Source organism: Diorhabda sublineata, chromosome 1 (genome assembly GCF_026230105.1).
Source record: "Diorhabda sublineata isolate icDioSubl1.1 chromosome 1, icDioSubl1.1, whole genome shotgun sequence".
Lineage (NCBI taxonomy): Eukaryota > Metazoa > Arthropoda > Insecta > Coleoptera > Chrysomelidae > Diorhabda > Diorhabda sublineata.
Genome location: NC_079474.1, coordinates 18,836,381 through 18,859,762, shown reverse-complemented (window position 1 = coordinate 18,859,762; position 23,382 = coordinate 18,836,381). Strand labels below are relative to the sequence as shown.

Below are 23,382 nucleotides of genomic sequence, written 5' to 3'. Positions count from 1 at the left end.
CAATGTGAGTAATATTTCTATTTTTTATATATAACTACCCTTAAAAACTACCTTAATACAGTTATTTAAGAAACTTAAAAACTCTCTTTAAGAATTACGATGGAAGAAGCGTACCTTTATTTTCTATCTTTAGCTCATAATATACCTATATATACAGTTTGTCCACGTAAGTTGGCTACATATGGGAAACTTTTTTATTATTAATTTTACGAAAAAAAGTTATTCTATATAAAAAGTTCTGCATGGTCCAAAACCTAAAATTCAATCATCAGTTGTTAAATTTTTTCAGTCGTATACGAGGTTTGTCAAAAAATGTGATTTTTGCTCTAGAGTAAAGTACCTTTCTTTTTAACAATATCGAAAATTGTTGTGAAGAAAACATGTTTAGAATTAAAAATTATGAAATTGTGAATCGTTTTATCTGGATGTCGGAAATTAAGAAATGTCTGCTGCTTCTCGAAATGTTTTATACTTATCACCCACTATTAGCACAATCTCAATTTTCTCTTCCAGACTTGATGTTGGTGGCAAGTCTAAGCAAATACATCTGTCAAACATAAAACTGTACAATATGGATCTCTAAAAACTATGAAAAACACTGTTAGACTGCCTAAAAAAAGTGTTTAAATACCGTGGCACTTTTTGTTTCCCATATGCCGACAACTTACGTGGACACACTGTATATTTTTTTTGCATGTATTTTTACATCTGGGAATCCAGATATATAAATAAAAAACAGACACAGTATGTATAAAAGTATAAATACTCCAAAAAGATCAAACTCGGCGTCCCTTTGAGCTTTTTTTATTCATCCATACATCATTTTGTAGGGAATTTCATAAGCTACAAAATGAGAGCTGCAACTCTTCTAGGCCCTTTTCTTCAGAGAATTTTGATGCTAAAAGGTAAAAAAGACTCTTCCTTAGCATTGAAATTAATACTTTAAACGCTTATATCTCGTTTAAGTTTCAAGCTACGTGAGTTTAAAAAAAAGCAAACTGTTCATTAAAATAAAAGCTAAATTTTAGTTAGAGAAAAATTCTTTCGTTGATCCAAGAGTTTTTGAGATATTTTGAAAAAATAACGTTTTTTTTTTAAAAATCGAAAAAAAATTTCACATTAAACAACTTTTTTCATAATATACGTGTTCCAAACCATTCAAACTTTTAGAACGTGTTGTTAGGGCTTAAACAAAGATAATTTCACATGGGCTACGATTAATTTTAATTTTGCCGCACATGGTGTAAAATTTACCGACATTTTCGAGTTACTTAACTTATCTTCGTCATAACTCGCTTAATTTTTCATGCTAGATGGTTTTATAAAAGCTCATTTTAAAAGTCTAAAAAAATACTTTAAAAATGTCTATTACAATTTTTCATGAAAAATTGATAGTTTTCCGTTGTTTGAGCTCAAACCTCTGTATAAATTTACGAAAAAGAAAAAAATTTACTTTCAGTAACTCATAAGTTGCTGAATATTATTTAAAAAATGTAATTTAAACTGACTAATTTTTCGTGAAAAAATGTTGGAAAACTTGATTTTTTTTTTAATTTTCAATCACGAATAACTCAGAAATTATTGAGTTAAATAAAAAACTTCATTTCACATTTTCTTCATAAAATTCAATTCTCTATCGATTACCGGTGTTATTTTGAAATTTTAAATTCCACCCCCGAGTAAGCTTAGCATTCACCCCTGGGGTAGAAGCATACATTGGCACCAAATCAGGTTTGTTATTTGCATCATTTTTGAGCTTTTGTCAAAATTTCAAACTAATCCATGAAGGTCTGTAAAATTGAGAGGTGATTTGCTTGGTTCACTGTACTACGAATGTTTGCCAGCCATGGGAGGAGCGCCATCCGTAGTTGTGCTACTAAGTATATTCCATTCCAGTTCATATTCTGATATCAAATGCTCAATTGCATAATTAATTTCATCTGCTGTTGTGATACCTGTCAATGGAACGCACTTTAATAGTTCTTCAGTTACTTCAAAGTTATATACCTCGTATAAAAACAGCAACTTCAGCTGTATCAACAGTATCAGTACAGTCGTCAACAGCCAGTGAACATTTTGTAAATTTCTTAATTTTCTTTTTCAGTTGAAGAATCAAATTTTGAGATAAATCATTTATTCTTGAAGCAACAGTGTTTCTTGAGAACGAAATTTTTTGAATTATTGACTTTTGAGATGGAAATGAAGCATCGGCAACTTTCAACAAACAGTCGTTAATAAAATCATCACCAGTGAAAGGTTTTGATCTTTTCGCGATTTCTAATACAATAATAAAACTTGATTTCAGGGCATGTTCGCTCTCTGTATTAGCTTTAGTAAACATCGATTGTTGACCTTGATGTTTAGGTTTTAAAGATGACAATGTGTCGATTCTTATTCTTTCAGTATAACAATCGAATTTTGACTTATGATTCGTGTATCTTCAAATTAAACTCCTTACAAACAGCGACTGCTCGATTTGAAATCAAACACAGATGTTAACCTTCCCAGTCTATGAAAAATATGCCTTATAGACTGAAAAACTCTGCTCTCACTATCAACTTTACGTTTTTGTAACATTATGCCAAAATCAGAACAATTAAGGAACTCGACACAACAATAATGGATATTGCAAGCGTACGACACAAACAAATGCACAATACCATCACAGTCACTACTTCGCAGTACTATTAAAATCCTTCTCTAACCGTATCGCTTCGATTACCGGACTCAACTGACTCTCGTCGCGCCGACGCACTCTTTTTATAAGGTTCTAGTCTAGACTCGAAGATTCTATCGTTCTCGTCAATACCCTCTTCATAAAATGTAGTCACCAATGAGTTTCTTTGAGCTCCACGTCAGTTTGAGAGCGCCATTGTACAAGCCACTGCTTCAGTTCATGAAAAAAATGAAGATCAATCGGTGTTAGGTCGGCACTGTATGGTTTCAAACATGTCCCATTTAAATGGTTGAGAGATTCGTTGGTGACTCAACGAGCGCTGTGGGAACGGACATTTTCATGGATTAGACCAATTCCAAAAGTCAGCATGCCTCTTCGTTTGTTTTGCCAAGTTTCACAATATGATCCTGCAACCAGGATGCATAAACTCCACAAGCAACAGTCATAATCTTCCGGTTATTGAAAGTTTGTTTGAATTTTATGAGTCTTGTGGGAGAATTTACGTGCATCCATTGTTGTGATTGTCGTTTCGATTAGGGCGTTATACAGAATCCATGTCTTATCATCTGTCACAATGCATTTCAAAAAAGCAACATCAGTTTGTAACAGTCCAAAATCACTCGGCGAATTTTGTGGTTGTCAGTCAACATCGTTTAGAACCAGTGAGCGCAAACTTTCCAACCGCAATTTTTCAGTAACGATAAAGTACAGGGTAGAGTTCGAATCTTTTCTATCTTATAGTGTTTTCCCGACAGAAGTTTCATTTCCGTGGTCTCCAAGAGCTGTTTCGTTTTTGATGTTTCTGGTTTGGTTTGTCATTATAGGTCTGATTGTCGCTTTGTAAATTCATGCCTTAGGTCTTAGATATTTCGCCTTACTACGTTTTGAAAACATCCCGCGACCTTATTTGCTCTAAGTACTACTTGTCCTTTTACCACGTCTTCTACGTCTCCATAACTGGTTATGTCAATTCCAAAATATTTCATTCTCTGTTGTATTATTTGACTCCTAATTCGCATCTTATGGGATCTTTTGATGTTTTCATGCAAAAGGTTTTCTCAGTCATACTATTTTCCCATGAGATTGAAAATTAATAACCTTTGAAGATCATCTTCATTTTCGGAATATATCATGGCGTCGTGTAAGGTATAATTTTAACAAAAAGATTTGAGAATGAGGTAGAAGTTTATTTAGTTTGACTTTTATTCCAGTGTTGCATACCTTGGGTAATATCAAGAAAAGCAACTGAGCAATAAGAATTTGTTTATTTGTTTGACCTGTCTATGTATTTGCTCCGTGTTCCATGCTTCTTATGGAATCCGAAATGGTGATCTAGTATTATTTTATTTTCGTCTATTAGTTTTTTTTTTAATTTTTGTCATACCATTTCTCGAAAACTTTGCCGAGCATAGACGGTAGGCTTATAGGCCTGTAGGGAGACACATTTCCTGACTTTTTACCAGTTTTGTGTATCATCATGATTTCAGGGTCACTTTCAGGCACTGAAGAAGTTGTTTGGACGCAGAATTGCAATGAATTTAGAAATAATAAGTTGTCTCACTTGTCTGAGAGTTCTTAAAGAATCTTTTCAAATATTAGGAACTCAGTTATGTGTCTTCTCAATAGTTCAGAAAGATATGGCTGTCAGCATAAACAAGTTAAATTACTATTTGACAGGTATATATTCCTATCTAAATGCTCATCATTTATTATTAGTATCAAATCTAAAGAGTTGACGGGATATTGGAACACCTTGTACAAAAAACCCGTAGAATTTTTATATTGAAAGACTTTGAAATTGTATGTCTAATAGCAGATAGAAAAACAACAATAGACATTGTAATAATGTTTGTAATAGACATTGAAAGCTATAATTTAACAACAATTTCCGCTTTTTTTTCATTATTTCTAATCAATTTTTTGAAGGTGATATGTCAATGAAAAAAACGGGTTTGAAAAATTATGTAATGCTAGTTTCATAAAATACTAAAAAACATTATCGGCACATCTAATACGTTGAATAATTAACTATAATGTACATATCCTTAGCTTTTTGTTTAACTATAGAATTCAAGACAAAAATTTAAAGAAATTATAAAAAAAAATTATTTTAATAAACACCAAAGACCGTATTATTAAATTTCCGTCACTGATTTATGATATTATATTGGGGTTTACCTCCAGGGTCATAAACATTGTACCATCATTCATTTTCAAATGAACTACACCACTTTCCATATAATGCATATCTTATTTCAAAAAATCTCTACGAGGGGTTTCTGAAAAGTTTCCTACCTTCACCTCAGCACTTACCAATATACAAGGTATTTATAAATTCATGCGACAAAATTCAGGATACGATTGCTCGTATGAAATTAAGATGGATAATCCCTATAACAAGACTTTCTCAGTCCACCTTTTTCCAGGATATCACCCTTAGAAGGTGGTGACTAAAGTTGAAACTTGAAACCTTTCACATGAAATATGAAACACCCTGCAAGTTAGAAAATATATTTGCGAAAACTTCAAGATATTCTCGCTGGAATTTCAGCCAATTTGGACGGTTAATTTCTATTTGATAACTTTCCATATAATGCATTTCTTATTTCAAAAATTTTCTAACTCAACTTCAGCACTTACCAATATATAGGGTATTTATAAATTCATGCGACAAAATTCAGGACACGATTGCTCGTATGAAATTAAGATGGATAATCCCTATAACAAGACTTTCTCAGTCCACCTTTTTCCGGGATATCACCCTTAGAAGGTGGTGACTAAAGTTGGAACTTGAAACCTTTCACATGAAATATGAAACACCCTGCAAGTTAGAAAATATATTTGCGAAAACTTCAAGATATTCTCGCTGGAATTTCAGCCAATTTGGACGGTTAATTTCTATTTGATAACTTTCCATATAATGCATTTCTTATTTCAAAAATTTTCTAACTCAACTTCAGCACTTACCAATATATAGGGTATTTATAAATTCATGCGACAAAATTCAGGACACGATTGCTCGTATGAAATTAAGATGGATAATCCCTATAACAAGACTTTCTCAGTCCACCTTTTTCCGGGATATCACCCTTAGAAGGTGGTGACTAAAGTTGGAACTTGAAACCTTTCACATGAAATATGAAACACCCTGCAAGTTAGAAAATATATTTGCGAAAACTTCAAGATATTCTCGCTGGAATTTCAGCCAATTTGGACGGTTAATTTCTATTTGATAACTTTCCATATAATGCATTTCTTATTTCAAAAATTTTCTAACTCAACTTCAGCACTTACCAATATATAGGGTATTTATAAATTCATGCGACAAAATTCAGGACACGATTGCTCGTATGAAATTAAGATGGATAATCCCTATAACAAGACTTTCTCAGTCCACCTTTTTCCGGGATATCACCCTTAGAAGGTGGTGACTAAAGTTGGAACTTGAAACCTTTCACATGAAATATGAAACACCCTGCAAGTTAGAAAATATATTTGCGAAAACTTCAAGATATTCTCGCTGGAATTTCAGCCAATTTGGACGGTTAATTTCTATTTGATAACTTTCCATATAATGCATTTCTTATTTCAAAAATTTTCTAACTCAACTTCAGCACTTACCAATATATAGGGTATTTATAAATTCATGCGACAAAATTCAGGACACGATTGCTCGTATGAAATTAAGATGGATAATCCCTATAACAAGACTTTCTCAGTCCACCTTTTTCCGGGATATCACCCTTAGAAGGTGGTGACTAAAGTTGGAACTTGAAACCTTTCACATGAAATATGAAACACCCTGCAAGTTAGAAAATATATTTGCGAAAACTTCAAGATATTCTCGCTGGAATTTCAGCCAATTTGGACGGTTAATTTCTATTTGATAACTTTCCATATAATGCATTTCTTATTTCAAAAATTTTCTAACTCAACTTCAGCACTTACCAATATATAGGGTATTTATAAATTCATGCGACAAAATTCAGGACACGATTGCTCGTATGAAATTAAGATGGATAATCCCTATAACAAGACTTTCTCAGTCCACCTTTTTCCGGGATATCACCCTTAGAAGGTGGTGACTAAAGTTGGAACTTGAAACCTTTCACATGAAATATGAAACACCCTGCAAGTTAGAAAATATATTTGCGAAAACTTCAAGATATTCTCGCTGGAATTTCAGCCAATTTGGACGGTTAATTTCTATTTGATAACTTTCCATATAATGCATTTCTTATTTCAAAAATTTTCTAACTCAACTTCAGCACTTACCAATATATAGGGTATTTATAAATTCATGCGACAAAATTCAGGACACGATTGCTCGTATGAAATTAAGATGGATAATCCCTATAACAAGACTTTCTCAGTCCACCTTTTTCCGGGATATCACCCTTAGAAGGTGGTGACTAAAGTTGGAACTTGAAACCTTTCACATGAAATATGAAACACCCTGCAAGTTAGAAAATATATTTGCGAAAACTTCAAGATATTCTCGCTGGAATTTCAGCCAATTTGGACGGTTAATTTCTATTTGATAACTTTCCATATAATGCATTTCTTATTTCAAAAATTTTCTAACTCAACTTCAGCACTTACCAATATATAGGGTATTTATAAATTCATGCGACAAAATTCAGGAGACGATTGCTTGTATGAAATTGGGTGTAACTCGCAACCCATAAAACGAGCAATCACCGCTTGAATTTTCTTACATGAATTTTGAAATAGAAAATATATTCGCGAAAGCTTCCAGAGATTCTCGTTGGAATTTCATCCATTTTGGACGCTCAATTTCTGTTTGATGATTTGATCATTTGAAATCTTTCACATGAATTTTGAAACACCCTGTAAATCGGAATGTATATTTGCGAAAGCTTCAAGAGATTCTCGTTGGAATTTCAGTCATTTTGAACGCTTAATTTCTGTTTGATAATTTAATAATTTGAAATCTTTAGCATGAATTTTGTAACACCCTGTAAGCTAGAAAATATATGAAACACCCTGTAAGTTAGAAAATATATTTGCGAGAGCTTCGAGAGATTCTCGTAGGAATTTCAGCCATTTTGGACGCTTAATTTCTGTTCGATAATTTGATATCTTGAAATCTTACAAATGAATTATGAAACACTCTGTAAGTTAGAAAATATATTTGCGAAAGTTTCAAGAGATTCTCATTAAAATTACAGCTATTTGGGACGCTTAATTTCTGTTCGATAATTTGATATCTTGAAATCTTACAAATGAATTATGAAACACTCTGTAAGTTAGAAAATATATTTGCGAAAGTTTCAAGAGATTCTCATTAAAATTACAGCTATTTGGGACGCTTAATTTCTGTTTTATAATTTGAAATTTCTTTAAAAAATTGAGATCGAGTCTTCAATAAATATTTGTTTTTGAAAGGGAATACGTCTATGCAAATAAAAGCACGTTGAACATTTCCCACACCCTATTGACGCAGTATAAGTAGGTAAAATGATTCAATTTATAACTCTAGTTGGAACCTGATTCCACTAGTACACTAAATAACAGCAACGGGCAAACCTGCAACGAAAAACTGTTTCATCAGCCGCAAAAGTGATGGCAACCCTTTTTTGTTATAAGCATGGGATTCAGCAACTATCTGTCCCAAATTTTAAAGTTTCACGTCTATTTTCATCAAAAGTTAGTAAATCGTGTATATACTTCAAAAGTGACTATGTTAAAAAAGAAAAATGTTTATAGAAATATAAAAAGTCTTATTTCTTTTTCAACTTTTTGGGCAACCCTTGTAACTACTATTAAAGTGTATATTTTTATTTAATATGCAAAGTAATCGCTTAAGGTAAAAATGTTCAAGTACCATCAATACAGGGGATGTAAATTCGGTCAAAATAATTACCCGACCTCTCAAAGATCGTTTTAAATTCACTGCTATGTGAAGGATAAGCTATTGTGATTTGGCCCCCCATGGGCACCTAAGGTGGGTCGCCGACTATGTCTCATGAACGGATTATATTACAGCTTCAGGAAACAAAATTATAACAAACGTAGCCCCGAGAAACACGTAGAGATTATATTCAGAATTTTAGGTCCACCACTAGAGGGCGTATTTGAAAATATGACATTTAAAAAGAAATATTTTTAGTCAAATAAGAGATGGAAAAATATGAAAAAATGTCTAGTTCCGCTTAGCCGATTTTCATAAACTTGATATTGTTCGGAAGAGCTTTCGTCCATCAGTTCAAAATATATAAATTATAAGAAATTTCATTAGCAACGTGAATACTAGAGGGCGCTATTTCATATATTTTAGATATTGTGATGTCTCTTGATAAATATGAATAGAAGCATAAAAGTTAAAGTAGGTCTTTGAAAAGTTAACTAAACTAATATTAAAGTAACGAACACCGCATGTCGATATGTTTTTTCTGTTGGAGACAATATAATGTTTTGCACGGACTTTGTGTTCTGTCATTATGCAAGAGCGACGCAAAATTGGTTACATGAATATAACATACCTAACATACCAAAACATAATAACCCCCGAATTTTAACTATGGTCCGTCTAATTAAAGAAATAGAAGAAACTATTGGGACATAGTTTTTTAGTTTGATATTCCAATTAATAAAAATCGTAGAAATAAGAAGCGCTGACATCTAGCGGCTGGATACCGAGCGGACAGTACTTAAAATGTAAATCCCTGTCAGCCTTCTTAAATCAAATCAATGGTAACATAATATTTAACTACCTTTGACAAAATATTTTAATAAAAATATTTTTTTCTCCAACCACCAAAAAATGTTGACATTTTTGTACTATTTTCAGGTGCAAAAGCTATCAATTCCCTTACCGTACAAAAATTTGCTCGTTGCTTAGCAATACTTTTAATCCTAGGATTAAAAACTCTACTTTTAATCCTAGGACTAAAAGTACTACAAAAATTATATGATTAGTACATCTACTGACGTCTACTTGACAATCGATATTTACCAACAATACCAAATATCCTTGACTACCGACTTGCTATCGCTGTTATAATTAATAGGTTTTTGAATAAAACTAACTTTATTTTAATTTTGACTTGGTTGGGGAAAAAATAGTATATATCATACGGACTAAAAGTGCCTATTTTTACTCGCAATTTTGCTGCGCTCCGCCTCGCAACTGGAAATATTGCTCGTAAAAAATATGCACTTTTAATCCTTATAATATAATATATTAATCTTCATTCTTTACTCATTAATAATGTTCAATATAAAAATAACAAAAATATCGACTAGGGGTCCAGCCTTATTCAAGTTTTTGCATAACAAAAAATAAATATTCTGAATTATATCAAACTATACATTTGAGGATTATAATTATCTTTAACTAGATTTAACTCAATATATTGTTGTTTAATTTCTTTTGTTGACAGAAATCCAAATGTTATAAAAAAAGATTTTTACTATCTAAATGTTTACAGTAAATAAATATCGCCTAATGGGTAATTGTAAACGTTGTCATTAGATCTAATTCCAAGAAGTCTAAATGACCTGTCATGCAATTATCATTACTTTCTAAAACTCCTTTGCGAATTCAAACGCGCCCACGCTGGCACCATGCGCCTGTTTGCCGGTGCGTTCTTATTGGTGATTGGGAATTCTCCATGTGTCATGTCACACGCGCATGTGCTAAGAACCCAGGTATAAAGATTTAATAACCTCACGTGTAACAATTTTTAGTTTATTCTCAAATTGGGAATAAAGAATAAGTCGGAATTTGCATTCAATATTGGAAATTACTTCTTTATACCTCAAAAGTTGGTGTCGATAAATATTCGTGATAGTACACTTGAGTGTTAATTAGTTAGACCGAAAAATCTGTACACTTTCCCACCATAACCTCAAAACTGTGTTTTAAACTAAATAAAGAGTAATATTACGTGAAATTGGTGAATACCGGTTAAAAAACTGTTAATATTACTCAGTTAAATAAGTGTTTGTCAACATGCCGGCGTGTTTTTAAGGAATACGGCAACAGTCTTCTTAATACGTAAGAGCATATTGATTTAAGGTTATGGATATATTTCAGATGCACATTGGAGAGGATTTCTCCACATTTGATTCTGAAAATTTTCTGGTGAGTCGAGTACTTATTTGCCATTAATTCCTATTGCTGTAGTATCGTTCTCAAATAAATATTATTGTAGGATCCTTATCCATACGAGGGAACTACAACTGATTCTACACAAAGATTTACCCCAGAAAATTATGAGTGGAATTCGGAAAAAGAACTAGAGTGAGTAAACTGTTTCAGTTACTCAATAAGAACTCTTAATGTCTGTTATTTTTTGTAGGATAAATGGCGATATTGCTCTTGTTCCAGTATGTGATATGAATGTAACAATTGATACCTCACAAAATGTAGATGATTTTTACAAAGTATTGACTGATTTGCAGCAATTGATTAATGTTGATGTGAGTACTTAAACAGTTTTTAATGAATTTAAAATATTTAAAAAAATTTCAAATACAATTAAAAATGGTGATGTGTCTTGTAAACAAAATAATTTGTTCTAATAGGAGATTGTAGGTCTTGTAAATTACTAGTGTTTTTGCATATTATGATATCTAAACTATTAATATGTTAAAGTGATTTAGAAAATATTTGTTATTGTGTGTTTGCGTGATACAAATAGTTTATATTATTAATTGATAATTTTGTTGATACACTGTTCTACAACATACTTCATACATTCAAATTTATATGTAAGTAATTGTCTTATGCTTGCTTGCTTACTTGGACTATATGCTATGACTGGATCTAATCTTAATAAAATATATCAAAGTTTTACACTACTGGTCAAAAGTTTTTGCCCACAATTAAGGCATTCTCTGCAACAATTTGGACAAATAATCGTCATCTATTTGGTTTCATTTCAAAGATATGATGGGGAAGTAGGACACTACTTTCTGACTTCCCTGTCTAATTCACCCCACAACTCAATCGGGTTGAGGTTGGGCGACTGTGACGGCCAAATAATTACTTTTAGTACCCTCTTTCTTTCCAATTATTTCGAATACTTTTTGCACAGATTTTAGGAATGCTTAGGATGATTGTCATGTTGAAAGATGAATTTTTTGCCGCTCAGACGCTGGCCAAAAAGTACTACATTTTCCTTTCGATATTTTTATAAAAGTCGAGATTATACATTTATCTAACATAGGTTCTTCCTTTGACCTGTATACAAACACTCATTGCTTAGACCCAAAAGCCTCAAACTTTTACTCATCATTCCAAAAAACTCTTTCCCATATTCTTCATGCGTCTAATTTTTATTCTCTTTAGACCAATGCAACATTTTAATTTTATTTTGACATCTTAAAAGAGGTTTCATCACTGCCACCCTTCCCAAAAGGTGTTAATCACAACTTTGTCTTGGTCCAAAAAGTATAAATCACAGCACATTCTTGCGTCTCACAGGGCTAACTGGGACTAAACTACAATCATAAACATCAAAAAAATAAATTCACAGATGAAAAATTATAAACAAATCTGGTCCTTGCAAATTTTAACTTGTCTCATGAACTCACAAGATATAAACATGCCCTAGTATAAAGAAAACAAATAAGGACACTATTATTTCTGGTTTGTAAAACAATGAGTAGGCATCTTAATGAGATCCTTTGAATTGAAGTGGATGATAGTTTATTTATGAATCAGACAAATGGTAGCTTATTGTAGATATGTTTATATAACTTTAAACATTTTCAATATATATTTATCATAATTGATTAGAGACATTTATCAAGTTTATCTATTTTCTTCATACAATTTTAACGCTTCGGTAATGTAATATTGTAGTCTCTTTCTAAGTCTTTTTTTTTAGTGTACAACTTTAGTTATCCACCTCACATCAGTTCTTTTGACAAATCCAATTTTCTACAGTATAATATAATTTGATAAAATACACCGATCAAAAACTTTTCTTCTACTTCTTCCATTGCTGTTCAGACAAAAATAAATATGTTGTTTTCTTTTCCATTTTTATCTCATAAACTTAACAATCTTATTGCTTTTCAGCAATATCATGGTTCATCTTCAATGTTTTCTTCTCTCATGGTATCTAAAATAGAACTTTGTTTTTCTATTATTCTGCCAAGTCCAGTTTGTATAGCGGAAAAGTACTCGTATTACAAACAATTCATCTATTTTTTCTGATTAGTCTTCAGACAAATTTAAATCAGTTGTTTATTTTATAGATTTTCTGCTCTATTCTACACAGTTCCTCTCATAAACCTGACAATCTAATTGCTTCATCAACATCATGATCCCATCTCAATAATTTCTTCTTTTGTTGTTTTTCTCTGTTTTCTATTCTTCTAAGTCAAATTTTCTGAAGTATATGTGAGTACAAGCAAAATATACTTTACTGTTTAAAAGTTTTCTTTTTTTCCACTTGCATAACTTCAACTCATTTGTCAATTTCCTTAATAATAGTTAATAAATTAAATATCTTGTCCTCTTGTCTAAGACAAATATATTTGAATAATGGTAAAGTGAGAAAAATTCAATCAGTAAATTGTTATTTCTATAGGACTACCATATTACTATATGGTAATCCTCTTCTTGGTATCCTCAATTCAACTTTTTTAGTACATGATAAAATGTGTGCCCTTCCATTGTAACTACTTTTTTAAGTAAATGTTCTCTGTCTCCGGATTGCTTGAAATTTAATGGAATAATCAAAAGATCTTCCTATTGCTTTCCCAACAAAGATAAGTAGAATTTCTTGTAGTATGTTTCTCTATAACATAATGGGTTGTCAGAAATAGATATACTTATTAAAATTATAGCAAAGCAGCCATCAAATCAATTTTTTTTCCATTCTGATTCTGTACACTTGACAATCTTATTGCTACTGCAATATAGTTGTCCTCTTCTTGGTCTTTTCTTATTCCTTAGTATCCCCAATTCAAGTTTATTGATATCTGACACCAAGGTGTGTCCTTCCTTTGTATCTTATTTGTTAAATAATTGTTTTTTGTCTTATCAGTTCATGACATCTAATGAAAAATCTTATTTAATAGTTTTGAATATTTGAAAAGTTGATATTTAATTTTATTATAGGAAATCCCCTAAACATAACAGTCATTTATAGCATTTAATTTGCTTATCAAAATTATCTCTAAAATAATTTATTTGCCAGTACATACACAGTTACCCAACAAATAGGTAGTAAAAAGAAGGTACTAAAATGATACTTTTATTGTATTCATTCTGAGAATTGCCTTTAAGAACAGTAAGAACAGAACAAGCCTAAAGTAAAAGCACATTCTAACTAACACTTAAGTATTGTTTGCATGCCCAAAATATTTATTATAGAGGTACAGTCTTAGCGTTGTCAAAAGTATTCATAAACAGTTAAGTAGGTAAATTTTAGTATACAAGTGACTATTATTCCAATGAAAAATTTATATTTTTATAAATACAGGGTTTGACTTTGCTAAGGTCATAAATAAATTCTGTTCTGACATATTTGTTGAAATAAACCAGAAAAATTTATTTATATCTTTACAATTCAACTAAATTATTGGATGATATACAGGGTGATTGCTGAGAGTACCAATGTAGTACAAGTACTTCAGATGTATCCAATTGATCCCAAGTATTAAAAATGTTTGGTTAAGCTACTTTTAATATGGGGTTTTGCTATCAATATTTAGTAGGGAAAACTGGTAGGGTAGTGTTGAAAGAACTTCTACGATTTAAGGTAAGAGGAGTAGTAGTAAAACCAAATCAAAGGGTAGCTTTCCCAATAACTCTAACAAGTACTCTAAAATTTTCCAAACTGAAATAAAGACGATGCACAACCAAGCAGTGCCGAAAGCACAGTTCTTAAGTGATATGACCTAACCGGTAACACAGATTTCCATGGTACTCTATAAAATAATAAGTTCTCTCTAGTAACATCCATTTGAGAAAATTGAGAAAAGTTTCACTTTTTTATTTACTTTTCTAAAAAAATTTATTATTTATGTATTAGAATCTATACAGGAATTTTTTGTTTCCAAATTTGAATCCAAAATTATTTTTGTTCAATGTTTTTACAGATTTACATTACTTTTTTTATTACATATTTCTTAGTTTTCATAAACCTTAAAGCTGAGAAAAATAAATAAGAACCTTCTTGTTCTGTGTGTGACTATTCCTTCTAGATTCTAGACTAGTAATACCATTCAAACTTATCAATTTTGGAAATAACCCTTGTGTAGACAAGGTTCTACAACCAATATAATTTGTACCTATCAGGTTCTCTGTTTGTTCATTATCTTTGGACTATAAACTAGTCATTCAATAAATCCTTTTCAAAATATATTTTACATATAACTGGTAGTTTACAAGAAATTTGTATTAAGGTATGAAAGAAATCTAGCAATAACGAGGAATAAAAATACTTGTAATTCCAATTATTTCTCTAAAGTAATCAGCTAGAATAAATTCAACTTGAATATAACTTCGGTTGTGTATAAATTATCAACTGATAATATAAGTTACACTAAGCATCTAATTTGCTTCTAAATTTTAGCCCATCTCAGACTTCACTATAGAACCATTGATTAATTCAAAAGATGAAGCTGAAACTGATTTAATCGACGAGAAAGTAGATTTATTGAATACTAGTAATTTCGATATAGCAGAATATCTAAATGATGACGAACCGGAACCTACACCTCCTGTATCTACTAAATCTTCGTCTACCACAAATAACGCTTCTAAAACAAATCCGTCGAAACCCTCATCAGCTTGCAGAAAATTCAAAGCTGGTGTTAAAAAGATAGATCTTCAAGCGCAAAAATATATAATAGATGAAGAAGAAGATGAAGTAGATGTTGAAACTTTATCAGAATGTGAAGAAAATTCACCTGTATTGGAAGCTAAAGATGTAGACAGTCTTTTTGAACAATTCGAAGCTACACAGATTCATAATTATCCTGAGTATTTCATTAAATCCGAACGGGTTATTAGTGAAAAATTTCCAAATGATATTTTTGAGGAACCGTCTGTAAAGAAAATAAAAGAAAAGAAACAAGAAACTATTGTGAAAAAGGAAATAATTGAAATTGAACCCAACGTCAAATGTGAATTAATTGAAACTGAACAGTACAAAGTCAAACAAGAAGTAATCGAACAACAGAAAGTTATACCTCAAGATCATGAATATGGCTTTGAAAAAAGGGACAATAGCAACAATCAAAAGAGAAAACGTAAAAGGCAAAAACATTCAAATGAAAAAGAGGAGGAGACCAGAGAGAACAAAAAGAAAAAAATAAGTGAGTATTGTTTTTATTCTTAATCTTGCTCATAATTTTTATTCAAGTTTTTAAAAATTAAAAGCTGTATTATGATAAATGAATCCTAAATAGTAATTAATTGACAAGATAAATTAGTATTTTAGATCATAATTTTCATTATTTGTTTCTTTGTCTTCCTTGCAAGTGATTGTTTTTGGTCTGCCTCTTTCAGGTTATATCCAATTTAATACATGTTTGGAAACTCCTTTTTATATGAATTGTTTATGAAATTGTCCACTTTCTTGAGATGCTCATAGATTTTTTTTCTAAAACCCATAATTTCCTGTTGGCTCTAAATTGTACACATTACTTTTCTATAAATCCGTTTTTGATATTTGTTGCCTTTTATTCGATTTCCAGATTTCTGATCTGTTCATCCTCCAAAGTGTTTGTTATATATTTCTTTTAATCAATATTTAATGAACCAATAATTTCTTCCCTTAACTCATGAGTAGTTTAATTAGACTTATTGGGGTTGCAATGTAGGAATAATATTTATGGAATTATATGGTTATTCCATTCCATAAGACTTGTCCCACCCCATTTTTGTAAAATTGTTAGTTAAAGGTATTCGTTTTCTTGATCACTTTAGGTTTTGATATAGATATAATTTATTACATGAAACGCTTCCAAAAGTTTAATTTTTATATGGACACTTGATATATAACTGATTTGGACTTTTATAAGTATGGCGATTATAGATATTTGTTCTAACACATGCCAGAGCTTTGAAATGGTTACATTGTCAGAAGCTTTGGTTAAATTGTTGAATATTAGATATACATCTAAATCACAAACTATATTTTTAACATCAGGTGTGAAAACAATAAGTGGATATTGCTTGTGAGGCATAATTTGAAAATCCTGACTTTATTTTTAAAAGTATCAAAATATTTCTAAATTGGTTACATAGAATAGAATCGAAATAATATTTTTTTTCTTCTGAATGTTATTAATTTGTTTATTACTATGAATTTGTATAAACTTGATAAATTATACAAATAAACCCAAAATACATTGCAATAATTCAAATAATAATATGAATTATTCTGATAAAAATATTTACAATAAAACTTGATGTAATACAATGGAAAAAAAATTAATTTTTTGTTTGATAAAATGCTGAATCAGTATTAATTTATTCCTTTTGAAGTTATACTTCTTTTAAGTTTTCATACTTCTGTATAGACCTAATCTGAAACCGAAATATAAAATGATGATCGATATTTGATATTAAACATATTTAAATCAGTTTCATGTAGATTGGCCGGATTCAAATTACATTTTAATAACAATGAATCATAAATTCTAGGAACTTATGATTATTTGAATATATCTAAATTATTTTTAAGAATTTTAAAATTTGTAGATTATATTTTTTATCAATAATTACCTCCTAAGAATCTGATAAGATAAAACAGTTTTGAATATATTAGAAATGAATAAATATTTTTTTCTATTTCAATATTTCTGATTATATTTTTTTTTCGTTACTTGTATTAGCCTATTTCTTGATCTTTATATTAATGCTGGACTGAAAACGCGTTTAAGAATCTAAATTTTTTTGAGTATTTGATAAATATAAAAACCGTATTGATTGATTGATTACTGAAAAGAAATTTTGAATTTGGAAAAACAGAAAGTTTGTAGGTGCCAATAGTTATCCAATAAGTTGGGTCAATTCTTTTCCTAAGAAATTAAATTACAACGAGACAACTCTACAGTGCTGCAAAGCTCCAAAAATTTTGGAATTAACGAAAAGATGATGAGAAATTTCAAAAAATAATGATCTACTACAACAACACATTATAAAGATAGTGTATCGCGTTTAATAAACAATTGAAATTAAGTGGAGAAAGAGAGTTTGAAAAAGTTGAGAAAATATCTTAGAGGCTGTAACAATTCTCCTCTGTCAATTTGTATATGTTGTAAATTTATTCTTTTACATAAAATGATAAGAATTTTTCATCTTCAAACAAAATGATAACAAAAATATTGAAATTACAAATTTTCTTGCGTTTCTGCTTAAAAATACCAATTATTTTTTAATTTTACCAAAGAAAATATCTGCTGATTGTATGTAAACTTTTACCTCACCTTTTTATGATTTTTATTTTAATCAAATAACTCCAAAAAAGGTATAACTGTTACACTACATTTTGCATGCTGATCAGATTTCAAATTATCACCTTTTTTCAAATTTTCCAGTATCTTCTATAGAAATTAAAGAGGAAAATGCTCCAGCTCATCCACCACAAATCTCCTCTCTTAAAACTGATATCGAAATCAGTCAAACTGTCAAAAATATCCCAAAACTTTGTTCAGTTACTAAAATTGTATCAAAACCTACTGAAACCAATCAAGAGAAAAATCCATTGGAAACGTATCCTAACTCAGAATCCTCTGTCACTACAAGGAAACCTACTCAAATTGTACATATAGAGCAGAAATCCATCAATACTGTTCAAAAACTCAACGAAACTGCACCAAGAAGCCCCAACGTTACTGTACCAAACAAACAAATTGCTGATTCACTACCTCCGGAACTGATTGCTCGTATCAAAGAGTCTGGTAAAAGAAAGACTATATCTGTTATAGATCCTATACCTGCGAGAAAACGGGGATATCCTCGTCCACAAGACATTAGCAACCAACAATCTAAGAAGAAGATAAATAATAGTGTACAAACGACAGTTGACGCAATCCATTTAGACCATACTTATTGCAGTGTTGGTTTAGCTCAATACCCGAAAAATCCAAAGAAAGATTCCGGCTTCGAATCTGCAGAAGAAGACGATAGAACTGTGATTGGAACACAACCTACAGTCAAAAATGCAGATGGAAAATTAATGGTGTCTCTATTAAAGGTATTTACATAGGCGATTCCCATGTTTTTGTTTATTTTTGTATCTTCTCGAAATCTAGTTAAATACAAATTTCGTTTTTGCAGGTAAACACTATCCATCTAAACAAAGTCAACAGTCAAAAGAAGAAATTGAACCTGGAAGAATACAAGAAACGACGTGAAGGTGTTTTAATAAAATCAAGTTCATTGAATGGCTCAGCAAATAGTAGCGCAAGTAGTTCACCAATGCACGAAGACGAAACCACTAGACTTTTGAAACATCAAGAAAAATTAAAAAGAATGGCTAAGGAAGTCCTTAATGCTCAAGCAAAAGGAGATAAAAAGCCAGAATCTGTTTCAATGGTAATCGTACCTCCTCAACCAGTACAAGTACCTGTCGATATGATAAAAAAGACATTAGTTAGTATAGGCGTTAACACTGATTTTAAGAGTTGCAGCAAAAACATCGATCCTTTGGCTCCTGTCGAAAGGCTCGACGAAATCAAACCATTATTACAAAAAGTTAGCGACAAAATCAACGTCAATTCACTAATAACTTCTGTCATCGAAAATATTCCCAAAGTTATCGACAGTTGCGATCAAAATCATCAGGTAATGACAGCGATTAAAGATAAATCAGAACACGGCGAAGACAAAACTATTATATATTTACCGAAAAATCGGGAAACAAGAAAGACGTGCTCCGTAGAATGCCAAACTAATATTTCGCTTATACTACAGACAAAGGAAAGCAGATATAGAAGAAGGAAAGAATCTTGTTCTTCAACGTCTTCTATTTCATCGGAAGATAGTAGAATGAGCAATGGACTTCCTCATCGCTATGATAGGTAAGTATATTTCACTTGATACAAACTCTAATCTGCACTAGGGTATCACAGGGCAATGTTAATCTGCCCACTACAGCCTTAGAGGGCCTGCTAGTTCAGCCTCTCCTTCACTTAACAGTGAAGCCACGGGCTAAATCAGATAAAACAATTGAAGCCAGATAATCGGGCAGGTCACCTAAGAATTCTTGAATTGATAAAGCTAGAAGGTAGTAACAAACCAATAGACTAAATGCATAGCATCATGAATACATTCAATAACCTCTTATCATGGATCAATAAAGATCTTCTGTAAGCTCCAAATGCATCTCTCTATAGGCCATTTAGGACCAAAATGCAAGTTCACCATACCACACAAAACCGCTTACTATTTTTTATGCAGAGCTGCTAGCAATGTGTTCAGGAGTGTTTGATAACCAAGCAATTTTGAAAGCACGTCCAAGCTAGCGTGGGACTGTAAATAAAAAAACAGTTTCTAACAGAAACAAAGTATCCTTGATGTAGTTAACAGGATGTACCAGGAAATGAAAACGCAGTCAGTCTTGCTAAAAAAGGGGCGAATACTCCATGCTTTGGACCGGAACCCTAGTGTGGCTTCATGAGATGCCATATAAATAATGAACTGAAGCTATGGTTAAGATAATCATCATCATCATGTTTCACTTTTTATCACATGTCACCAATAATTGGACATTTAACATTTATATGAGTGTATATTATTGATTTAACATTGGATATTTCTGTCAGTTTATATTTACAACATTAATTTAGAGATTTTGTAATCATTCTATACTGAGGTGGATGTTAACATCAATGGTGAATCAATTCTAGAAACTGGCATTAATAAAATATGAACATTTTTTTTCAGAACAAGAATTTCAACAGACTCCAGATCCAGTTCAATATCAAAAAGTTCCAGAAGCTACAAATCTGATTATTCAACATCCAGCTATTCTTCGAGGTTTGTTATTGCAAAACAAACACGTGTTGTTGAATTTTTTGTTATTACTTGATCGTTTTCTTGTTAGGTCTTCCTCACGTTCTCTATCTCCGTCTTCTTCTCCGAAATATTCTAGAAGAGAGAAAGAACGGTTAAAGGAAGTAGAGGAACGTAGAGTTATCTATGTAGGTCGAGTGACCTCGGGTACCACTAAAGACGATTTGAGAAAAAGATTCCAACGATTCGGACCTATCACTAATATCAGCTTGCATTCAAGGAGTCATAGCTATTTGTAAGTTTCTTTTTTTGTGTTTGTTTGTTCTACCTTGTTGCTATTAGTACAAAAAACGTGTAGAAAAAAGGCGTAAATTGTATTGGAAAATATCTTAAAGATCAAGTTGAAAGGGAGATCCTCATTCCAAGTTACTGGAATGTACTGGTTGTGGTGGTTGGCGTTTTGATTTTGCAAATTAACTCAATAAATAAAGCATCATGAGTTGTGATATTGTAATTATAAAAAATACACTTTTTTTATTCGAAATATCGAAGTTACCGGAAAAGTTTGTCCGGGAGTTTTATTGTATTATTGTTGTGCGTAAAATCAATAGTTTTGGTATACAAGCGTTGTAAAGTGTACTTCAATACGCATTTTCTCAAAAAAAAATCTCATTTCCACATCAGCTTGAGGTAGAGTAAATGGAATGTTTTTTTATCGTAGTATCCCCAATTTGTCTAATCCATATGCAATTCACAATCCCGAAATTTAGCGCATTCTTCGTTTCGCTGCTGTTGATGAACCAGTCATATCTTTGCTCCTTAATAGCCTCCTTTGCTTCATTATTATCTTGTATTGAGTATTTCTGCATCCCAAAGCTTTCTGACATACCTTGTTGTATTTGAAGAATAATGAATGTAACCAATAACCTGCTTAATCCTGAATTGTACTCATGGGTAAAGTTGCCCTATCCTAAAGCTGACTCATGATCAAACTTGCGCGACCCTGAACTCGCTTCATCCTGATCATGTCTCAACAAAGTAGGGTACCAAAACTATTGATTTTATGAAAAAAAATGATATATTTTTCCAATATGGTGTTGAAATTCGGAGAGAACACATTAAAATCTCTAGAATTGCCAATTTTCAAAACTTCTGGGCAGCCCTAATATTTTTAACGACGATAATTGTTATTGTTGCTTTAATGAAGAACTTTTCATCAATGACACTATCAACTGGATGTCTTGTGTAATTATGATTCAAAATGAGCGCAATTTCCAAAATTAATTCCTCTAAAAAGATTTAACAAACTTTGTTTTAAGCAGGGACAATTATGGATTTGTTACTTTTGCAAATAAATTAGATGCTTATGAAGCCATCGAACATGGAAACGATGATCCTTGGCTACCGAAATATGATTTGAGCTTTGGTGGTAGAAGAATCTTTTGCCAGACCACCTATTCTGATTTAGGTGAGTGAGTTTCGTCGGACAACAAAATATCTGATTATTCTATTACTTTTTTTAATGATTTTTAATGAAAAGTCTTTTAATGGATTTGACTACAAATTTTGTAGCTCAGTTGGAATATTCTTTATTGCAATTATTTTGCAAATCATTGTCTAAATATTAACACAAAATTAGTTTATAGATTTATGATGGGTTGTGAATAGTAGTGTAAACAGTGTGTTCAGGATCGATAATTTTGTCTGTAATTTTTTGATTTGTTTTATTTTTATGATGAAACTTTCTATTTTTGTAGATAACATGCGCGAGGAAAGTTGTGGATATTATTCGAGGGGATCTGCAGATGATTCTTTTGATAAACTATTGAGGGAAGCTCAAGAAAAGATGCGTAAACGCAAGGCTTGACAATTGTTTTTCGTCACTGTAGTAATAATTTGTATATTTGTATATAGAACAATTTTCAATTTCAATAATCGGGTTTATTATCTATTTTTTTTCATCTTATAAAAATATGTGATTAAGATAAAATCCTCAAAAAAAATCATGACATATTTTGGACCTTTATATCTACTTTTTCTATGTTAATTGTTCTGATGTTACTTTTTTTCTTTAGTTGCATTTTCCCCTACTTTGGGCTGTGTATTTTGTATTAAAGATAAATAAACAAATAGCTAAAAAGTCGTTCTGTAATTGATAATTTTTTTTAATTTATCAAAGGAACCTCAGGTAAAGATGCAATTATTTTTATCATTTCATTATTTGTAAATAGAACTTATTTAACATTTGGTAAATGTTGTAAATATAATTCTCTGAAATAAATCATGACTGTAATTTTATTTTTTTTTACGTTCGGATGCAACTTTTTTCTCTTTTTTACTGTACCATTATTACATGTTCCTTACTTTACGTAAGATATTTTTGTTATAAACAAATCATAAATAAACTAATTATCAAAAATGTTATTTTTTTAATTTTATTATACAAAATCTACAAAAAACCGTTACGAATATTTTACCTCTGTTTACCGATACTACGGTGGATGCTCTTCCAACTTAATCCCACCTAGACCTGTATCTACAATACTTATTCGACGTGGCTCATGAACAGCGAGTTGTCCGGCAGACGTCTAGAACGTCAATTTATTGGAACTCCTTTATTTGGAGAAGTGCAAGCCTGTGGAATTAGCTACAACCTACCAAAATTCAAGGTCAATATCCGCGAGCATCTCCACACCACAGGCTTGTGCTTGCTAAGAGATCTGCTTTCTATTTATCTCCAAAACGATTAGTT

General features: G+C 31.3%; 1 protein-coding gene across 4 annotated transcripts; it reads left to right on the top strand.

Moving 5' to 3' along the window:
• Window positions 1-10,293: 10,293 nt before the first annotated feature.
• On the top strand, window positions 10,294-23,054 carry LOC130446414 (uncharacterized). Of its 4 annotated transcripts, none has more exons than XM_056782675.1 (10): window positions 10,294-10,787; window positions 10,858-10,946; window positions 11,005-11,125; window positions 15,238-15,982; window positions 18,212-18,870; window positions 18,954-19,696; window positions 20,562-20,654; window positions 20,722-20,925; window positions 21,953-22,098; window positions 22,388-23,054. In XM_056782675.1, exons 1-10 carry the CDS (start codon window positions 10,725-10,727, stop codon window positions 22,495-22,497), a joined length of 2,973 nt encoding a protein of 990 aa, XP_056638653.1. In that variant the 5' UTR covers window positions 10,294-10,724; the 3' UTR covers window positions 22,498-23,054. The 4 variants fall into 4 exon arrangements, with proteins under 4 accessions (XP_056638653.1, XP_056638646.1, XP_056638669.1 ...); XM_056782668.1 differs by having other exon boundaries at window positions 21,950-22,098; XM_056782691.1 differs by having other exon boundaries at window positions 10,326-10,787; window positions 18,602-18,870.
• Window positions 23,055-23,382: the final 328 nt, after the last annotated feature.

Coding starts and splice junctions, on each gene's coding strand:
- LOC130446414 (XM_056782668.1), top strand. CDS start 10,725: ATGGATATATTTCAGATGCACATTGGAGAGGATTTCTCCACATTTGAT. Junction 18,871..18,953: donor TAATGGTGTCTCTATTAAAG/GTATTTACATAG, acceptor TCGTTTTTGCAG/GTAAACACTATCCATCTAAA. Junction 20,655..20,721: donor ACATCCAGCTATTCTTCGAG/GTTTGTTATTGC, acceptor TTTTCTTGTTAG/GTCTTCCTCACGTTCTCTAT.